At 35.8% G+C, this 19,431-nt stretch overlaps 1 protein-coding gene across 2 annotated transcripts in view; it reads left to right on the top strand.

The window, feature by feature from the left end:
• ide (insulin-degrading enzyme) overlaps positions 1-19,416 on the top strand; it is a 35,304-nt gene extending 15,888 nt beyond the window's left edge. Inside the window, exons 10-25 of one of the 2 annotated variants that reach the window (XM_028006412.1) lie at positions 1-59; positions 681-784; positions 2,063-2,165; positions 2,288-2,410; positions 3,884-3,966; positions 7,385-7,529; positions 9,351-9,461; positions 9,579-9,699; positions 10,991-11,082; positions 11,805-11,916; positions 12,340-12,507; positions 13,562-13,834; positions 14,834-14,895; positions 16,047-16,119; positions 16,202-16,269; positions 16,891-19,416. The exon at positions 1-59 is cut by the window's left edge and continues 22 nt beyond it. In XM_028006412.1, the coding sequence (XP_027862213.1) occupies positions 1-59; positions 681-784; positions 2,063-2,165; positions 2,288-2,410; positions 3,884-3,966; positions 7,385-7,529; positions 9,351-9,461; positions 9,579-9,699; positions 10,991-11,082; positions 11,805-11,916; positions 12,340-12,507; positions 13,562-13,834; positions 14,834-14,895; positions 16,047-16,119; positions 16,202-16,269; positions 16,891-16,986 (1,793 nt within the window). In that variant the 3' untranslated portion in view covers positions 16,987-19,416. Of the gene's footprint in view, positions 60-680; positions 785-2,062; positions 2,166-2,287; positions 2,411-3,883; positions 3,967-6,182; positions 6,328-7,384; positions 7,530-9,350; positions 9,462-9,578; positions 9,700-10,990; positions 11,083-11,804; positions 11,917-12,339; positions 12,508-13,561; positions 13,835-14,833; positions 14,896-16,046; positions 16,120-16,201; positions 16,270-16,890 lie in introns of both variants that reach the window. The other variant, XM_028006411.1, reaches the window with a different exon arrangement.
• Positions 19,417-19,431: the final 15 nt, after the last annotated feature.

Raw genomic sequence — 19,431 nt, 5'->3', positions numbered from 1 at the left:
GGTTTAAGGACAAGGAGCGACCTCGCGGCTACACCTCCAAAGTGGCCGGTTTGCTGCATGTAGGTTCTCCTCCTCGTCTTGTTTCCATGGAAACTTCAGGTTGTTTTAAAAGATTAGTGTAAAGTCTGCAATGTGTATTTCTATGTAGCTTTCAACCACTGACCTACGATTATCTGGGATCGGGGAAATTATATTGATTGTTGTTGGACAAAGCAATAAAAGATGAAAACTACTTTTTACAGGCATTGTATTCATAACATTTACACAAAAAATTATACTAATCATGCATAATGTTTTTCTTTTAATGTAAACGTTAGTTATTTGCTTATAAGTTGCAATCTTTGCCTTTTTTGGATGTCATTTTAATAAAAATGTAAATGACTCATTATGGAAAATTTATTGCATCTAAAAACTGATTTTTATTTTTAAAATCCAAACTTATTTTGTTTAATATGTATTATAAAATGAAGGTATTTTATTTCGAACAGCCATTTTGCATTTGTGGTTCTGAACAGATTTAGCTGGACTAAAGGTAAAAATGGATCTTGGCACAGTCAGAACGAGAAATGATTTTATGAACTTTATATCTTTTACATTGAAGCAAACCAGCATGTTGAAGTTATAAATCCTCCTTTAGTTTTCAGGTGTTTTTAGCTGAAAATGATGTCTTTGTGTTGCAGTATTATCCTCTGGAGGAAGTTCTTGCAGCTGAGTATCTTCTGGAGGATTTCAGGCCGGATCTGATTGAGATGGTTCTTGATAAACTGCGGCCGGAAAACGTCAGGTTAGTGTGACAAACCGGTTTTCTAACAAGACTTTATATTAAAGTTTATTTATTTTATATTAATAAACATTAAAGAATTAATTACTTAAAACAAGCGTCTTGCTGAAAAGTCACTTGTAAGTTAGTTTTGTGTTATTTCAAGTGTGCTAAGACATTCAAAGTTATTTAGTAAAATTTTGTGTTTTTGCAGTGTAAGCTCACAACTATTATTTTATAGTTCAATGGATGTGGCCCTCATAAACGGTTATGACGGGCTGGATTTGGCCTGCGGGCCTTATGTTTGACACCTGTGTTGAGTTGGTTACCATTTACAGCTTCAACACCAGGAGATGTTTTCCTACAGTGAAAGAAATTTTTCTTTTTTGTAAAACCGCTCAATCTCAGTCAGGTCAGATGGAGAATTTATTTATTTATTTTTTGAATTTGGGACTTTGACTAGGCCATTCTAACACTTGAACCAGCTTTGATCCAATGCTGTAAGTTTAGGATCTTTTGTCCTGCTGATTTTTGAGTTTGATTATTTAAGTTGATCTCCGTCTCTGCTGAAGAAATGCACAGCCACAGCATGATGCTGCCACCTAGAGGCAATAGGCAGTAGGTGCAGTTAATTTTCCTCCAGTTGTGGTTGACTGGAACACATTCCTCCATATAGTATTTATTGTTTCGTCATCCTGGTTTGTAGCAAACGGTGAACAGAGCTTCTTATGGTTTTCTTTCTGCTTGCGTCAAAGAATATTTGTCAACAAATTTTGGACACCGGTCATATAAAAAAGTGTGATTTGTATCAGTAAACTGCTCACTGTAACTGCATTTAATCATATTTCCATATTTATCAATAATCTGAATAACTGCGGACAGTTTCAGGGGATTTTTAACATCATTATGGTAACAACGATAAATCAAAATTATCTTATAAGTTTCCATCTTTAGCGACTTTTCAGACAATAAAATTGGACTCCACACATCAGGCTTTTTAAAGATCAGTGATGGACCAGAAAACTACAATCAGTACAACGCTAATTAATTAATATTTTTAAATTACTACAATCCTATAGGAGTGATTGGATGTTCTGTGTGTTGGGATAAAATATTTCATTTTATTTATAAATGTGGTCAATTGGATGGACTTTTCACATCTTTTATGATCAGAAGATGAAGAAAAAGCAGTGAGGAAAATGTGTCATTGCGATACTGGACATCATCACAGCATGTTTTCCTAATGTTTTGCTGTTACTCTGTTCTAACCTGATCTTTTTAATATATCTTAACTCTTTCCAGAGTTGCAGTGGTGTCGAAGTCCTTCGAAGGGCAGACGGACCGAAGTGAGGAGTGGTACGGCACGCAGTACAAGCAGGAAGCCATCTCTGAAGAAAGCATCAAGGTGCACAGAGTCTGTCGAACTGAATCGGTTCCGGTTCTTCTGCCGGTTCAGGAATATCAGTATTATGTTTAAAGGATCCTGGTGGTCAATGTGTCGTCTTGTTTTATGTTTTTATTTTTTAGAACTGGGCAAATGCAGACCTGAACGGCAAGTTCAAGTTGCCGATGAGAAACGAGTTCATCCCAACCAACTTTGAGATTTACCCGCTGGAGAAAGACTCTCCGTCGGTTCCGACTTTACTCAAGGTGAGGCGCCGTCATCCAGGTGTTTTCAATATGCAAATTATTGATTAGTGAATTAATCTAATGTTGATTGATGTAAGAATGAATTGGTAAGTGGCCATTTTCTTAAAAAAACCCGAGTTTGTTCTTGAATCAAGAAGGCCGACTGTCTTTGCTAAATGTTTTATACTATCTTGAATTTTTTAAAAGTAATTAAATGTTCACATTATTTTGTATCAGCTGTGTTAAATACTGATTGAATAAAAAGATAAAATGTGGTTTTATAAAACATATTTCTAAAGTATAGCAAAACAGGAAACTCTTAGGTTTCTGAATTAAAAAAAATAAAATATGAAGATAATAAAATATGTGAAACACTTGATTCCCCCACAACAGAGATGTTCGTACAGTATCGATACTCTGGAAGAAAAGTTAAAACTCCACTTCAGGAAAGTCATCAATCAACCTTCCAGACTGGCATTAAACGTTTTCCATCATGTCACAATTTCTGTCGTTGTTAAATGCATAATTATTTATGTACCTTTGTTGCGCATTAATAATTTTTAAATGGAAAATTGACGCCACCATTAGGGTGAAACTTATCAGAACAGAAAAAAGTGCATTTTTCATCCCACTCTGGACTCTCTTTTTTGTTCTGGTAAGGCCGCCATCTTTATTTCTGTATCAACTGGCTGCGTTTTAAGATCGCCAGGGGCGCCCTCTGCTGGATGGAGGTCTAACTACAGCACTAAAAGACGGGTCTTTTAGTCAATCGTCAAAACGTTTTGCCCTGAGCGCCAAAATCATTGAGTTGGATGCACTTTGGGACCAAAAAAAAGTATATTAAAACAAACATTTTGTGCCTTTTTTATTTTATCTGATAAAAAATAAAGATGCAAAACATAAATATTAGTATGATTGCTAATATTAAACTTTTTGGGGTTGATTATTTTCTTATTTGGTCTGAATGTTTGAGTATAAGTAGGCCGATGTTTGTGATTCTAGTACCTCCACAACTAAGTTTTTTTGTTTTTTTTTGTACTTTATTCTTTTTAAAAAGATGTCATTTATCTGCAAAATAAAAATAAAAACATCTTGCTCTACAGAATAAAAAGTGTCCATCTGCATCAAACACATTAAGGTTGGGGGCCGCACAGAATTATTCAGAGGACCGCAAATGGCCCCCGGGCAACACTTTGGGTACCCCTAGTCTAAGTGGACGTATCAGTTAATCAATTTTAATCTTATAAATCTTTAATCGACAATTAATCATAAGTTAATTGTTTGCATCCATAGTCGTAAACATTCACAGCCTGCATTGGATTAACTTTGATCATTTTGATGTTAAAAGTTTGCCTTTCATTGCAGATTTCTTTTATTTTTTTTTTAAAAAATCATCAGTTTGAGCTTTGAAGGTTTTATTTAGTTTAACAAAATGATAATTGAGTAAAAATAAAACTAATAATTATGTGTTTTGTGTGTGTGTGTTTCTTTCAGGACACTGCAATGAGCAAGGTGTGGTTTAAACAAGACGACAAATTCTTCCTCCCAAAGGCCTGCCTGAACTTTGAGTTCTTCAGGTGTGTTTTTAATATTTTACAAGGATTTCAACTTTTAGAGCTACTTTGGCTTCTGTTTATAAAATCCAACTTTATGGTAATCTTAGCATCCTACAATGAAGATGTGACTAAATGAAACTACTTTATGTTAAAGTTTCACTCGGTAACTAAGAAACTGAAGAAAAATGAACACAGAGACATTATGGATTTAGAAAGTGTGTACATCTGACCTTTGTGACATCATCCCAGCTTTAACTGGCATAAATCCTGTACAGTTCAACTGAAAACAAACTAATCTTCAGGGAGAAAATGTAGAACTAAAAACAGCTGAAATAACCTGAATACAGGAGAGTTTAACCAACACTTTGCTGGTTTAAAAGAGAAGAAAGATGTTCAAATCATCTCTTCCATCAGTTATAAAGGGAAAGGATAATATCCCCTACTACAGCATCTCCATCCTCTCAGCTTTAAAACCAAATGGAGAATTAAAGAGAAGTGGCAAAAGCAAATGAGGTGGATTAGCAGAGCTTGCTAACAATTGATATCATCCAAGACATGTTGGTGTAAAATATCTAATTTGCTTGGATGTTGAGCTGTTGGCATGTCATCAGACACTTAAACAGGAATAGTCTTGAGTCAGAGGCCTCTTCACAGTTCATGGAAGACTGACTGCTACTGGAAAATCTTCCTGCCCACAACTTTTTAAAGATACTTGAATGATATGAGTTACAACATTTTGTTTCTCTTTGAGATAAATGAAGGATTTTTTTTTAATTGAATTGACTCTAAATTAAGTCCTTTTGAATCTAGACCAATAGGTCAGTATTGAATCTACTGATCTAGATTCAATACATCTGAGTCTGTTGAATCTATTGGATTTTTTTCCTTCTCCTGACTGATGCTTTTGAGATCTTTTGATCCCTTTAGCCAAACTATTGCCAAAGGATGCAAGTTATCACAGCACAGTTGTGTTTTATTTCAGTTTAATCAGATTCAGTATAACTCAGGGCAAATGTGAACTCAAGAACACTAAATATTTAAATACATTTTTATTTATTTTTATTTTCTGCATTTAAAGGAGCGCTGACATTCCTACTCTGTTTTTGCAGCTTCTTTATTTTATTTTTTAAAAATGTATTTTTCTCCTTTTCGATCATTTTCTCAGTTGAATTGTACAGGAAATTAAAAGGTTACATTTTTTTAACACCACAAAAGGACAAAACGTTCAGTTTTTTTAATTAGTTGGTTTTTGTAGCTGCTTTTTTTTAAGTTCTCAAGTTAAATAATTCCAGATTATTAGCTAAAATGCAGCATCCTAATGTTGGGGGAAAAGTAGGAATATCTTCCACCGGATTCAGTTTAGAAGAATCTGCTGACACAGCCGTGATAATGGAGACAACAAACTGTCGCTTTACAGCAGGGGTGTCCAAAGTGTGGCCCGGGGGCCATTTGTGGCACTTTAACTGATTTTCTGCAATTAAAAAATTATACAAATTTGGCCTGTAGATACAGATGGAGACTTTTAATTTATAATCAGGGGGAAATTTTTTTAATTTCTTACACAGAAAAATGTAAAGTACAACACAAAGTATTCCTCTTTTTATAATTAATGTTATAATACTGAGTTTATCCTTTTACTGAAAAGTCAACTTTGCTTCACCTAAATCAGTTTCTGTTCTTTTTTTAAGAGTTGGATAAATATAGTAAACCTTTGAGATACTGACCCAAATCCCGTTCTTATTACTGGAAATAAATGTATTCAATCGTGGCCAAAAGAAATGAAACTAAATGTCTTTCTTTTAATACAGCAAACATGCATAATTAAAGTAGTTGTAAGCAGTAAATTTATGTCAAAAATACTTGAGAAAACTTGGAAATTTCTGAAATTAGAATGTCTCTTGTCTTTTGAAAAATCTTTTAGAAAATGAAATTTTTTCAGAAAATTTCTGAGATTTCTAAAATCTCAGAAATCTAATAAATTTCTGAGATTAATCACAAAATGTTGGAGTTTATGGCAGAAATGTACTCCTTTTTTTATTTTATTTAAAGAGGCCCTAATGCGCGGCCGTAAAAATCCCTTTCAGGTTTTGGATCTGCAGTAGATATCCGGCTACTTTATTTGCTTGACTTTAGGTTGTGTTTTTGAGTCTGTAACACACGTGGCAAAAAGTTTGGACACCCCTGCTGTAGTGAAATTGTCTGCATGTAATGTTTGATCGCTGTAATTTTTTCTGCAGCCCGTTTGCATACGTGGACCCATTGCATTGTAACATGGCGTATTTGTACCTGGAGCTCCTCAAGGACTCCCTCAACGAGTATGCATATGCAGCCGAGCTAGCAGGCTTGAACTATGACCTCCAAAATACCATCTATGGGATGTATGTAAGTATGCAGCCCCCCCCCTCTAACCTCCCGTCGCATCCTAGACTCCATGTTCCCGCCGCCACTCCCTTATTCACCGTTAGACTGGCTCAACCTGTCCTGGGTTCACAGGTGATGATGATGATGATTTGACCTTTTTTTTTGTTCCTGTGAGGAAAAACGACGCAGCACCAGGACGACCCCCTGGTGTCACCATTTGAAACATTTTGTCTTCTTTAGCATAAAATTTAAGACTTTCACTGCAAGAAAAAAAATCTTGCCAAGCTTTTGGTGTCGTTTCTTCTGAAAATATCTTACTACACTTAAAATGAGACAAAACTAACTTACAAGTAACTTTTCAGCAACATATAAGAGTTTGTTTTAAGTCAATAATTCCTTAATATTGGTGAAAAAGTTCCAGTTCCTTTCAGTCAACTGCCACTGTGCCGTTGCCTAGCAACGCCCACCAAGCCCAGCCCGTTGCCTAGCAACCCAGTTCTAGTTCCACTGGCAGGTCATTTCACTTATAATATGAGAAAAAATGTTTGGTACAAGAGAAATAATCTGCAAATGGACCTAGTACTTTTTCTGCGATTTTAAGGAATTATTGACTTAAAAAAAACAAGCTGTTATTTCTTCCTGAAAAGTTATTTGCAAGTTAGTTTTGTCTTATTTTAAAGTGAACTAGAAACATGGACCAGAATTACTTGGTAAGATTTTGTGTTTTCGCAGCGTTCGTTTAGGATTCCTGACGCCTGAAAGCGATTTATTCACAGTTCCAACCTTCCAACCCAGGCTTGGTCCGTCTCGCCTCTGTTTTCCTTCATCTGTGCTTTTGCATTGCTTCTCAACCACATCATTTTAAACACAATCTGATGAGACGAGTTTTGCGACACAAAGCTGGTCATCCGGCTGCATATACATACTCAGTTCCTTTGTTTAAATCATTCTTCCCTTTTTTGTTTGTTTTGTTTGTTATATTTTTCGGTCCAATCTCTCTACCCCCCATTCCTCCCTAAACAAAAAAACTTTATTTTTTTACGTTTTCCCTTTTTGTTTTTTTCTCCTCTTCCATTAGTCGCTACCTTTATACAGATCCTGTGCACTGCAACATGACCTACTTGTTTCTGAGGTTACTGAAGGATAATTTAAGAGAGTATGCATATCCAGCCCGCCTGGCCGGGCTTGTCTATGACACATCCTCAGTGATGAATGCCCTCACAGTAAGTAAGATGTTTGGAGTGTATGGGCTGGTTCAAAGGTCGCCTCTGAGGGGTTTAACAAAACGCAAATGCCTTGGTTTTCTACGCAGGTTTTGATTGACATGTTCCTCGGCCTGCACATGATTTACAGCTGAACCTGGTATTTACAGACATCAGAGGTTTCTGCCGTTTTGGGGTCAGTTGGGATTACCCGGAATATAATTGGTCCAGAATAATAAACAAATTCAGAAGTTTACACACATTCATGTTACTTTTTGGGAGGGCTGAGCTGATGTCATGGCTTCAAAAGAATCTAATTTGAGTTAAATGAAAGCAACATTTGTTTTTTTGTGTTTTAAGTTGACCAAAGATAAATCCATGGATGAGTTTCTCTAGATTTTCCTGGGAAATGGGAAAATAAGAATAGGGGAAGGGTTCCCTACTAGCAGCCACGGTAATGCCGCTCAGAGAGGAAGAAGCCTTTGCTGCAAAAGCAACATCAGGGTTTCTGCGCATCCTTAAATTCCAGTTTCTAAAATTGAGGCCTTAAAATGTCTTAAATTCATTAGAAAATATCAAGATGGCCTTAAATACATTAAATAAGGTCTTGAATACGAATATATATTGTTGATTGTGGTATCATGATGTGGTGGCATTTCGCTACAGGAGGGATTGGTGCACTTCACAAGATGGGAAATCTAGAGATATCAGCTAGCAATGCTAGTAAATATGAACATAATGTCGGTAAACGAGTGAATTTGTTGAAAATAAGAAATTCTCTAAATTTTTAGGTAAATCTTTCTGACCCAGAACAGTGGAAATGATGGAGGGGAAAAACCAAAAATTTCTTTTAATACGGTGTTTGTAAATATCTGGTTTCAACTGTAAATTATTTGTTTTTCAATAACTAGTCTTTGATTTAAAATGCAGACAAGCATGGGGTGACAGTGGAGAGGAAACATCTGAGCTGCTGAGATCCGAAAGAGACAAAATAATTCAGAAACAAACAAAAAACCAAATAAACTGACGAGGAGGATGACTTTATGACGCAGCGAAACAGAACCATGGAAGCAAGATTATATTTAACAAACTGACAATGTAAAATATTTAGTTCCTGCAGAGAAAAAAAAGAGAATATGGATAAAGAAGAAAATTAAAGTCAATAACAAACTTTTCTTCCTGTTGAGACTTTTAGAAACAGATTGAAACTATTTGAACTTAATGATTAGTCTAAGTTAAAATTTTAGCCTTCTTCTGATCGGGAATGTTTTTGCAAAAACATAAAACTTTAAAATTATAGAGAAATGTAATCAAAGCAGAGCTATTTTTATCTGTTTACAGGACTTAAAGTCTTAACTTCCTCTAACATGCCAACATCTTGATTTACAAGAAATATTTTTTACTTATTTGAGAAACGTATGTGATGTAAAAACATAAGGAACTGTCACAATAAGAGGTGGACTGTCTTGGTAAAAATTAACTTTCTTTCAACTGGTTCAGAAAGTGCGATTATTAATTTTAAATCCATATTCACCCAGAGCGTCTTGGGATAAATCTCCGTTCTCTTGGGATTGGGATTGGGTTTCTTGGTGATGGATTATTGCTAAAACTTTGACTCCATTTTCTGGGCATTTTGCATGCGTGTTTGTGTGTTTTTATTTTTCTGCTCTCCACTTCCCTGCTTTCCTCACTAACATTCTGCTCCATCTTAAAGAGCGTCCATCGGCTTCCTGTGAATTTATGACCGCTAATAAACAGGCTGAAAGCTTCAAGCTTTCTTGCTCTTGAGAACTGACAGATTGTCTTTCTGGACTTTCTGTTTCCTGCTGCCGTTCACTGCAGCTTTCGGTCAAAGGTTACAACGACAAGCAGCACATCCTGCTGAAGAAGATTGTCGAGAAGATGGCGACCTTCGAGATCGATGAGAAGCGCTTTGACATCATCAAAGAGGCGGTAAGTCCAGACTTCCTGCCGCGTTTTAGTACTCTGTTTATGAGATGTTTTGTCTGGGTTTTTTGTTGTTTTTTGCCTCCATTTTGTGTGATTATTGTTTTTTTCCTCTCTTTCCAGTACATGAGATCTTTGAACAACTTCAGAGCCGAGCAGCCTCACCAGCACGCCATGTACTACCTCCGCCTGCTGATGACCGAGGTTGGCTGGACCAAAGATGAGCTCAGAGAGTCGCTCGATGGTGGGTCACTTCCTGTATTTCTGTTTAATCTCCTTTAAAGGGACAGTGTCACGTAAAATCGACTTTAGGAGCTTAACATCGTAACGTTATCCAATCATCAAAAACATACCTGGTGTGTTGCTTTGATTCTTTCACACATGTTTGAGAAATCATTTAATCTCCATGGCAACCATTAAGCTGAGCAAAACACTTGGGTGGATGTAGCGCCGCCTCCTGAGTGGGGTAGACTCCTCCCCCACTGAGCTCCTTCAGACTAGCCAGCAGCAATTAGCAAACACCTGGTGGAGCTGCTGAGCTCATTATAGGAGCTACTACTTTCTGGTTTTTTTTTTGTTTGTTTCCAGTAAAAACGTTGTTAAAGGGTTAATAGAGGAGCCATGTTATGATGACTTCCTGAAGGCGGAGTTTCAGAAAGAGCAGGTGCTTCTTAAAGAGACAGAGACCCAATTTCAAGCTGTTAAATTACTTGATTGTTATATAAAATATAATACTGCTCCTTTAAAACATCTCAACCCTCGTTTTTTTTTAAATTTCAGGATTTGTACGGATGCCTAAAATTCTTAAACTCTTGAATTTCGGTTAGGTGTTTTCAAGGTTTGGAAAGTGCTTGTTTTCTGTATAAAGTTTTTGAAAGTGTTGGATTTTCAAACTGCACAGTTTTGTAATAAAGTTTAATCTAACTTTTGTTTAAAAGCCTAAACTTGGGAAACATTATTTACAGTTGAAACCTGATATTTACATACACCTAATAAAAGAAACAAATTTTTTCTTGCTGTCTGAAGTTAAATTAGACAAAACTAAACTCTTTTTTTAGGTCAGAATATGCAAAGTTATTTCTCTTGTTTTTTAAAATTAGTGAGAGATTTTTGTGACTTATTGGTTTATTGTGTTAAAGTATTTAAGAAGGTTTTTTAGCTTAACATGTAATGAATATTTATTATTCCTAATGGATCAATGACTTATCGATCTGTGTAACTGTTGATTAATATTTTAAACAAAGTTATTGAAATTGTATTTTTTTTGTTAGTGCTTTGTTCTCAGATCAAAACATAAAATTTAGTTTTATTTTATTCCTGCTGTAGAAACTAGAATACTATCACAAAACATTGTTGATAGCAGTAATAAATTATGTCATGTAATAGTGAAGTGAATTTGTTATTTATAGTTTATCGTTTTTATTTCCTAAGTTTTGCTGGAAAAGTTTGAAAACTTACCTTGAAGATGGTTGAATTTAAAAGTTTGATGGAGTTGCTCTGTGATCGATTACTAATGTCTGTGATCTGTGTTCCAGACGTAACTCTCCCCCGCCTCAGGGCGTTCATACCTCAGCTGTTGTCACGGTTACACATCGAGGCTCTGCTCCATGGCAACATCACCAAGGAGGTTTGTTCAGTTTTACTTTGGGAAAATTTATTTTGTTTCCTTAAAACTAGTTCTTGTTTCCTGACACACAGTTGATTAATCAATGATAATTCTGTCAGTAATAATACTGTGCACTTTTTATTGTATTATTGTATTATAGTAGTATTTGTTTTTATATCTTAAACAATAAAAAGAAAAAGAAAAAAAAACTTTTTTTATTGTTAATCGGATATAGATATTAATAATAAAAGTACAAAAATCAAGAAAGTACTATCTAAATAATAATAAAAATAATAAACAAAATAAAATAATGGAAATCTGAAAATAAATGGAAATAAAATACTACTACTACTAGTAATAATAATAATAATAGAAATATAATAATGAGAAAATAAAATAATAAATACAATTGAAAAATTATGATAAATAATGGGATAATGATAAAATAAAATAATAATGAAAATAATGATCAAAATAATAATAATTAAAATGATGAGGATCATCATGAAAATATTATTACTATCAGTAGTAAATAGTTTTAGTTGTATTTTTAGTTGTTTTTTTCCCATAAACCTTTTTACTGTGACATTTTCCCAACTTCAAGCTTTTTACCTGAGAAAGCCATAAACAGTTATAAATAATCTAGAATAGTCACAAATCAAAAATAATGCCATTAAAGGACGGATAAATAACCGTGACTTAACATTAACAGAATATTTTTCCTCTGTTTATTTTTTTCCCAGTCTGCTCTCGGCATGATGCAGATGGTGGAGGACACGCTCATTGAGCACGCTCACACCAAGCCCCTCCTCCCGAGCCAGCTGATTCGCTACAGGGAGGTGCAGGTCCCGGACGGTAGGTCGACCTCCGCTCACCGTCGCCGTGGTGACCCCGGCGCTGATGACGCCGTGGCGTGTTTAAAGATCTGATTAAACTCAACGTTCGGCCCAGAGGAACATGAGAGGAAGTGAACCAGAAATTAGAGAAACATCACGGCCACAAACCTCTGTGAATTTTATCAATTCAGTCTTTTAGTTAAGTACAGCAGATTAATCAAGATCAATCAATTATCAAAATCCTTGGTATTTGGGGTAGAGATTTGAAAAAGTTCAATGTTAAGTATTTTTGAAGTACTTTGAATTATGCGCTAGTAACCAAGTACGTTTTTGAGGAAATGTTTGGATCTCATATCCAATGAAACTGTAAATATTAGCTTTATAAGTCCGTTTGTTACGTGTTTGTAATATTTGTCTCAAAGTGAAACGTGTTTTCTCTCAGGTGGCTGGTATGTTTACCAGCAGAGAAACGAAGTTCACAACCACTGCGGCATCGAGATTTACTACCAGACGGACATGCAGACCACCAACGACAACATGCTGCTGGAGCTGTTCTGCCAGATCATCTCTGAGCCCTGCTTCAACACGCTGAGAACCAAAGAGCAGCTGGGTCAGTTCCCGTCACGTCACCGGGCACCAGAAAATTCATTTATTCACCACCCAATTCTAAATAAATACTCTGTTTTCATTCATGTGAGATTTATGCAACACTTTGGGAATAATAAAAAATATATTTTCTGTAATAATAGTGGGGCTGGAATGATTAATCAAATTAATCGTGATTAATCAATTATCAAAATAATGGTCAACTAATTTAGTAATCAATTAATCATGAACTGGAGCATACAAGCTTGAAAAATGCGGTTTGCTGAAAGAACAACTCACTCAGCACCATGATAATTATCCAAAACTGTAGAAATACATATATTTTACATTTAAGCTAAAAAATAAAATATTCTACCTCAAGTGACAGTTTTAGCTTAAATCCTAATGAACATTTAATACTAAAACTGAAAAACATTTTAAATATCCAAAATAGAGCAGAAACGACAAATAAAAGAAACTACGAAGTTTCTGTAAACAAAATTGTTGTAGTTGAGACTAAAACACTGCAAAAACACAAAATCTTACAGAGTTAGTGTCTTAGTAAACTTGAAATAAGACAAATCTGATTTTTAAGTAACTTTTCGGCAACAAGCAGGAGCTTTTTATAAGTAAATAATTCCTTAATATTGATTTAAAAAGTATTGGTTCCATTGGCAGATTAGTTCACTTATCAGAAGACATTTTTCTTTTTTTAAAAAGTGAAATAATTTGGCAATGGAACTAAAACTCGGTTGCTAAGCGATGGCCTGGCGTTGCTAGGTAACAGCGCAGGGACAGTTGACTGAACTTTTTCCTCAATATTAGTGGCATTATTGATTTGAAACAAGCTAATATTTCTTACTATAAAGTTACTTATAAGTTAGTTTTGTCTTATTTCAAGATATTTTCTTTAGAAACTAGACCAAAAGTATTTCACAAATTAATGGCACAAGTGGAAATTATTGATCTTATTTTAAATCATAATCCAATTTATTAATTGATTTGTTGCTTGTACTCATAACTAATCCATGCAACTCCCAAAATAACCCACAAACTCCGGCTCCCCTTCCTCCTTTAAGGCTACATCGTGTTCAGTGGGCCCCGCCGAGCCAACGGGGTGCAGGGCCTGCGCTTCATCATCCAGTCGGAGAAGGCCCCCCACTACCTGGAGAGCCGGGTGGAGGCGTTCCTGCGCACCATGGAGAAGGCGCTGGAGGACATGAGCGAGGAGGCCTTCCAGAAGCACATCCAGGCCCTGGCCATCCGCCGCCTGGACAAACCCAAGAAGCTGTCCGCCGAGTGCGCCAAGTACTGGGGGGAGATCATCTCCCAGCAGTACAACTTCGACAGAGGTAACGCCGTTTACGCAGCAGGCCGACACGGTCTGGTTCAGGGCTGTCCAAAGTGCGGCTCGGGGGCCATTTGTGGCCCAACGACAAATTTTCTGCAGTTCAAAAATGATACAAATTTGGCTAGGAGATGCAGATGGGGACTTTTAATTTGTAATCAGGGTAAAAATGGTTACCAAACATAATTTGTGCAACACAAAGTATTCATCTTTTTATAACGAAGTTTTAACAAAAGTAAAAACCGAGTTTATCCAGAGGCTTTTACTGACGAGCTGAACCCAATTCAGCTTTTATTCCTTCTGAAACTTTTTCTAATTACAGCAAATGTTTTGAATCAAAGTGACCCGAATCCTGTTGTTACTGAAAATGAATTTATTCAGTCGAGCCCAAAAGAAATCCAGACTAGATGTAAAATTAAAGTAGTGGTAGAAAAAAAAACAATATAATTTTCTAGAAAATTTTATTTTTAGATTAATATTAATATTCTCTACAAAAAATGTGGAAATTTCTGAATTTCAAATGTATAAAATTTCTTTTGAAAATGTATCTTGAAAATTTTAGTTTTCTAGGAAAAGGTGAAAATAGTTGCTAGAAAAAATTGTAAATTTTAGACTAATAAATTTTCCACAAAAAACAGTGGAAAATTTCAAATTTTCTTCTGAATTTTTTTTCTACAGAATTTCTGGTGGAAATTTACTAGTTTTGTTTTCTATCTACAAAGTCCAGAATCAGGCTGAATGCAAATGAACGACGCACATCTCAGGTTCTTACTTTAGTTTAAAAATGAAAAACATTTTGTGCTGTTTTTTCACTTGGATTGCAGTAGTTGTGTATCTATCACATAAAACCAAAAAACATCAAAGTTTTTGTTTTTAATGTGTTTTAACTCTGAGTTTTTATAACTTCCTGACTCGGATAAACGGCTTTTCTGCAGGTTTGTTGCTTTATGCAGTTTCTAAATGCTTCAAGCTAATTATGTTTAAACTTCTGTTTGCCTTTCAGATAACATGGAAGTTGCACATCTGAAGACGTTGACTAAAGAAAACATAATGCAGTTTTACAGAGTGAGTAGCATAATTGGTTAGAATTAAAACTTTTTAAATCGGAGAGTAAAATAAATTCTTCAAGCATTTTTTACACTTATGTATTTACTCTAGTTTAGGTCTTTATTTACTGTTAGTAATTTGTTGATTTAAGGTGTTTTTTAAATATATCTATATTCATTTAAATGCTTAATTTATGTGAAAACTACTATTGTTGATCTACAACTTGTTCAGCAGAAATATCTGTCGCTTGAAAAACATTTAAAATAAATTATTTCTAAATGGTTAAACCCCACGCAGTGACGGCTCCGGAAAATTTAAATTACACCAATAAAGCGTTAATCATTTTCTAACCAACAACTAAAACAGAGTAAAATCAGTAAAGATAATTTTAAAAAGAAAAAAATGAACTAAAACGAAATATTAGAAAAATATTGGATCCAACAGTTGGGCTGTAACTGAAAATTATTTGACAGTGTTTTAATTTTATGTTGGCTTGGACTTTATGCAGATGCAATCAGTTCAAGCTGAATTTTCTGTAATCTTTTACATGCATTTAATGTCTTTTGTAATTAAAAAAAATATTCAAAAAATGTTTTATCTAAAAAAAATGAAATAAAAAAAAGTTCTGAATATTATAAATAAATCGGAGCCAACAATTATTTTAGTGGTTTCACTCTTTGGTAAATTTTCCACAAACTTGGTGCAAAAGTTCAAACAGAATTTTCTGTATTTCTTAAACTAATTTTTTTTATTTCATATGTATTTTAAATATTTGTTTATTTTTTAATAACTGATGAGCTGAGTTTTCAGAAAACAGACACTTAAAATATTCCACATTTAACCACAAATGTGGCAGAAACACTGAATTAATTTATAGAGGTTACACTGCAAAACAAAATTAAAATTTACCCAAATTCATCCAGTTTCCTTCACATCTAAAATCTGTTAAATCTGCATTCAGCCTGGAGTTTGTTTTTAATTTTACGTTGGATCATAAATCCTGGAAAACGAACCGTCAGTTTAGATATTTTTCTGACAGTCAGTCAGGAAAATACCTGAAATAAAACCAATCTCTGCCCCAAAGGCTGTATTGTATTAATATATTACTATTTTATATTACTTTGACCGTATTGCTTCAAGGTTGATGCTGACGGTGTTTCTGTTTGCAGGAGCGGCTCACAGTGGAAGCTGCAAAGAGACACAAAGTGTCCGTTCACGTTCTGTCCAGAGAGATGGACTCCTGTGAGTCTCTGAAGGATTTTCTGGTTTTCTTTTCTATCCCTGTCGGCTTCGGTCGTCTTGACGTTTCGTTTCTGTGCAACAGGTCCGATAGTCGGAGAGTTTCCTGCCCAGAACGACGTCAACCTGGCCCCCGCTCCGTCCCTGCCACAGGTAAACGACACCTCTGGTTCTCAGAGAACGACTTTTATTTTTCCACTGAAAATAAAACAAACTAATCTTTTCTGGATCCAGAAATTCTAATTATAGAATTGCCAGAATTATTTCTATTTGCTAAATACCAGAAAACTGACAACATTTTTTAATTGTTTTTGCGTGTAACTTTCTATATTAATCAAACTTCAGTCCGTTTGTCTGGAATGTCTGTTTTGTTTGGGGCGGTATGAAAGCAGAAAGTGGACTACGACGCAGGGCATTCTGGGTAAATGCAACCAAAACAAACGCAAAAGTTAACAATGAATCGTTATATTTTACGAACGGCAAGAGAAATCCTTAAATCTGACGCCAGTATATTTTTGTTTGCATTTTGTAAAGAATAAAGTTGCGCTCGGTGTCTTATTCAGAGGTTTTTATGTCGTTTCCTTCAGTGGTTTTTGATGTAGCGCCACCACAGGTGAGGAGGGGAACAGGGTTTTCTACAAATGCAACAAATGTTGCAACTTTCATCCCCAGTTGAATAAAATCTACCAGACTATCAGCTGTGAAAACAACCTTAAACTTTCTTTTTTATGTTCCCACATCAAACTTTTTTGTTGTTGTTGTTTTTCTTTTCAGCCGGCATTGATTCAGGACATGACGGAGTTCAAGAGGAGCCTGCCGCTGTTCCCGCTGGTGAAGCCTCACATCAACTTCATGGCCGCCAAACTGTGAGCGAGGCCGGAGAAGCTTCGCCTTCCTGAGGTTCCCCTGACCGTGTGTGTGTGGAATGTGTGTGCAGGCGACACGCCAATGCACCAGAAGAAGGAGAAGAAGAGATGCTCAGTAAGCGAAGAACCCCCAAAGTTAGCTGTGGTCATTTTTTAAACTAGCTGTGACAACCATAGCGGTCTCACCTCACTCTCACGCTGCAGCGCTGCGTAGGCGAAGTAGAACCACGTTAACCAGAAAACGTTATGCAGGAGCTTCACTTCACCAGTAGGGGGCGCTTCCCAGTCCAAGTCAGTAGCTCTACCAAGGCACTCCGACGTTTTATTCAAATGTACGCATTTTACGAAGCCTTATTCTGTAGTTTTTAAAGCTTGCTTGGTGAGGGGGTTTTATCTGTTGGCGCCCTCTGAGGAGACCTGAGTGAAGTCGGCACCGCGACTCAAATCAGACTAAATTGGCCTCAAACCTTTGTGCTGCTGTCGTTTTACAGATATTAGTAAATATTTACAGGCCAACGAGCCCCAACACACATTTACAAAATCTCTTCAACTGTAAGTTGTAAAATTTGGACATCAGAGATCAGCTTGCTCCTCCCTACAGTTTAACAAAAATTATGTAAAATCTTAATTTTTATGTTTCTGCTGCTAGACCTTTTTGTGCTGCTTTCATTTTAAAGATATTAATAAATGTTTCCAGAGGTCAAAGGTTAGTTAACACCACCACCACCACATTTACAGAAAACAAAATCTCTTTTCAGCTGTAATTTGTAAACATTTTTTTAAGTCTCCAGACTCAACTGGCTCCTCTCTTCACATTAAAATCATACAAAAATTTAAATAATTGTGCTTCTTTCATTTTGAAGATATTCTTTCTAGAGGTCAAGGGTCAATCCACATTTACAAAATGAAATGAAATGTGTGAATCAACTGTGCTACATTTATGCAGCAAAGGTTTTCAGAGATTTGTGGAGGTATAATTTTTAAAAAGTTTCCTGATGGCAGATCAACTTGCTCTTCCTCCCATTTTTGCAACTCAAACAAAATTTATGTAATTTTAATGTTTGTGCCGTTATAATTTTTAAAATTTAAAATATCAAAAAAGTTTCCAGAGGTCACTTTGCTCCCATCCCCCCAAAACTGATGCATTTTAAAAAACATTTCATTGCTGGTTTGTGCAGCAATGATTTTAAAGCTATTAATGACTCAGAGGTCAAAGGTTAGCCACAAAATTTTAGTTATTTTTTGTATTTGTGCTGCAGAAATTCTGCTGCTATAATTAAGATTTTTAAAAAAGTTTCCAGAGAATGTGCGCCACTCCCCACATTTACAAAATACCAATTAATTGTGCTGCAAAATGTTTACTTTGTGCCGCTATAATTAAGATGGTGAAATGGGTTTCCAGAGACCAACCTGCCCTCCACTCCACATTAACAAAAAACGAAATAGATTATTTTTTTTTGTTTGATAGCAGCACGAACGTTTGGCACAAACTTCATTTGATTTTGTAAATGTGAGGAAAGGTGAGTTGGTTGACCTTTAACCTCTGGAAATTTCGTCTTTTAAAATGATAGCAGCACAAATTTTGTGCTGCCGAAACGTTTGAGTTGAGCTTCATCTGATTTTATTTTCTTCTATTTATTTTTTTCTTTCATTTCCGTCGGCCGACTTCTCTCAGGTTTTGCGGAGACGTTTTTAGGGTTTTGTGATAGAAACAGCTCAGGGGTAAATCCATGCTGTCTCTCTTTTTTTTTTTTTTTTTTAAACCCGTTCAGTCGCAAACCCCCGAGACGTTTCCATGGCGATCCCTACACTGTGCATCCGCTTGTGTGTGTGTGTGCCTTTACGTCGGTCAACTCACGCATTTTTCTTTCCAAACGCGTCACTTTGATGTCAAACGGAGCTGAACGTAAACGGCTCCGGTTTTAAGAAGTATTTCCTGAAAAATATGCACTTCTCTCACCAAGCAATAAACGTGATTGTTGAAGGTGAGAGCGGAGTCTCTCTCTCTCTCTCTCAGGTGCTTGCTGCACTTTGTCCAGACTTTTTTTTATTTCATTGGTTTCAGTCGGCGCCTCGTCCAGGATTAAATGAGCTTTGAATGTGTTTGACGGTTCTGCATCCAATCTTCTTCGACATTTCGCTTCGTCTCGGATTATTTTGTTCCTTCGTGGTCGAACCCAAAGATGGCGGCGGCAGCAGATTTTAGCGCAGCAGAGGAAAATATTAATGACATTACATATCAGGCTTGGGCAGCAGGGGCACATACGTTGTGAAGTACTTAGAGAGTGGTTTCTATTTAGATGTTTTTGAATGTCAACGCTCGGCTCTGATTGGCTGGTTGGGTTTCCGGGCGGATAATTTTAGGTTTGAAGTTTTTATGTTTTTTATTTTTCTGTGTGTTTCTAAATAATTAATAAACAAGTGAATGGCAAAACCGCTGCACTCGATT

The sequence above is a fragment of the Xiphophorus couchianus genome, chromosome 22, assembly GCF_001444195.1.
Source record: "Xiphophorus couchianus chromosome 22, X_couchianus-1.0, whole genome shotgun sequence".
In the NCBI taxonomy this organism is placed as follows: domain Eukaryota; kingdom Metazoa; phylum Chordata; class Actinopteri; order Cyprinodontiformes; family Poeciliidae; genus Xiphophorus; species Xiphophorus couchianus.
This window is presented reverse-complemented; position numbering and strand designations above follow the sequence as displayed.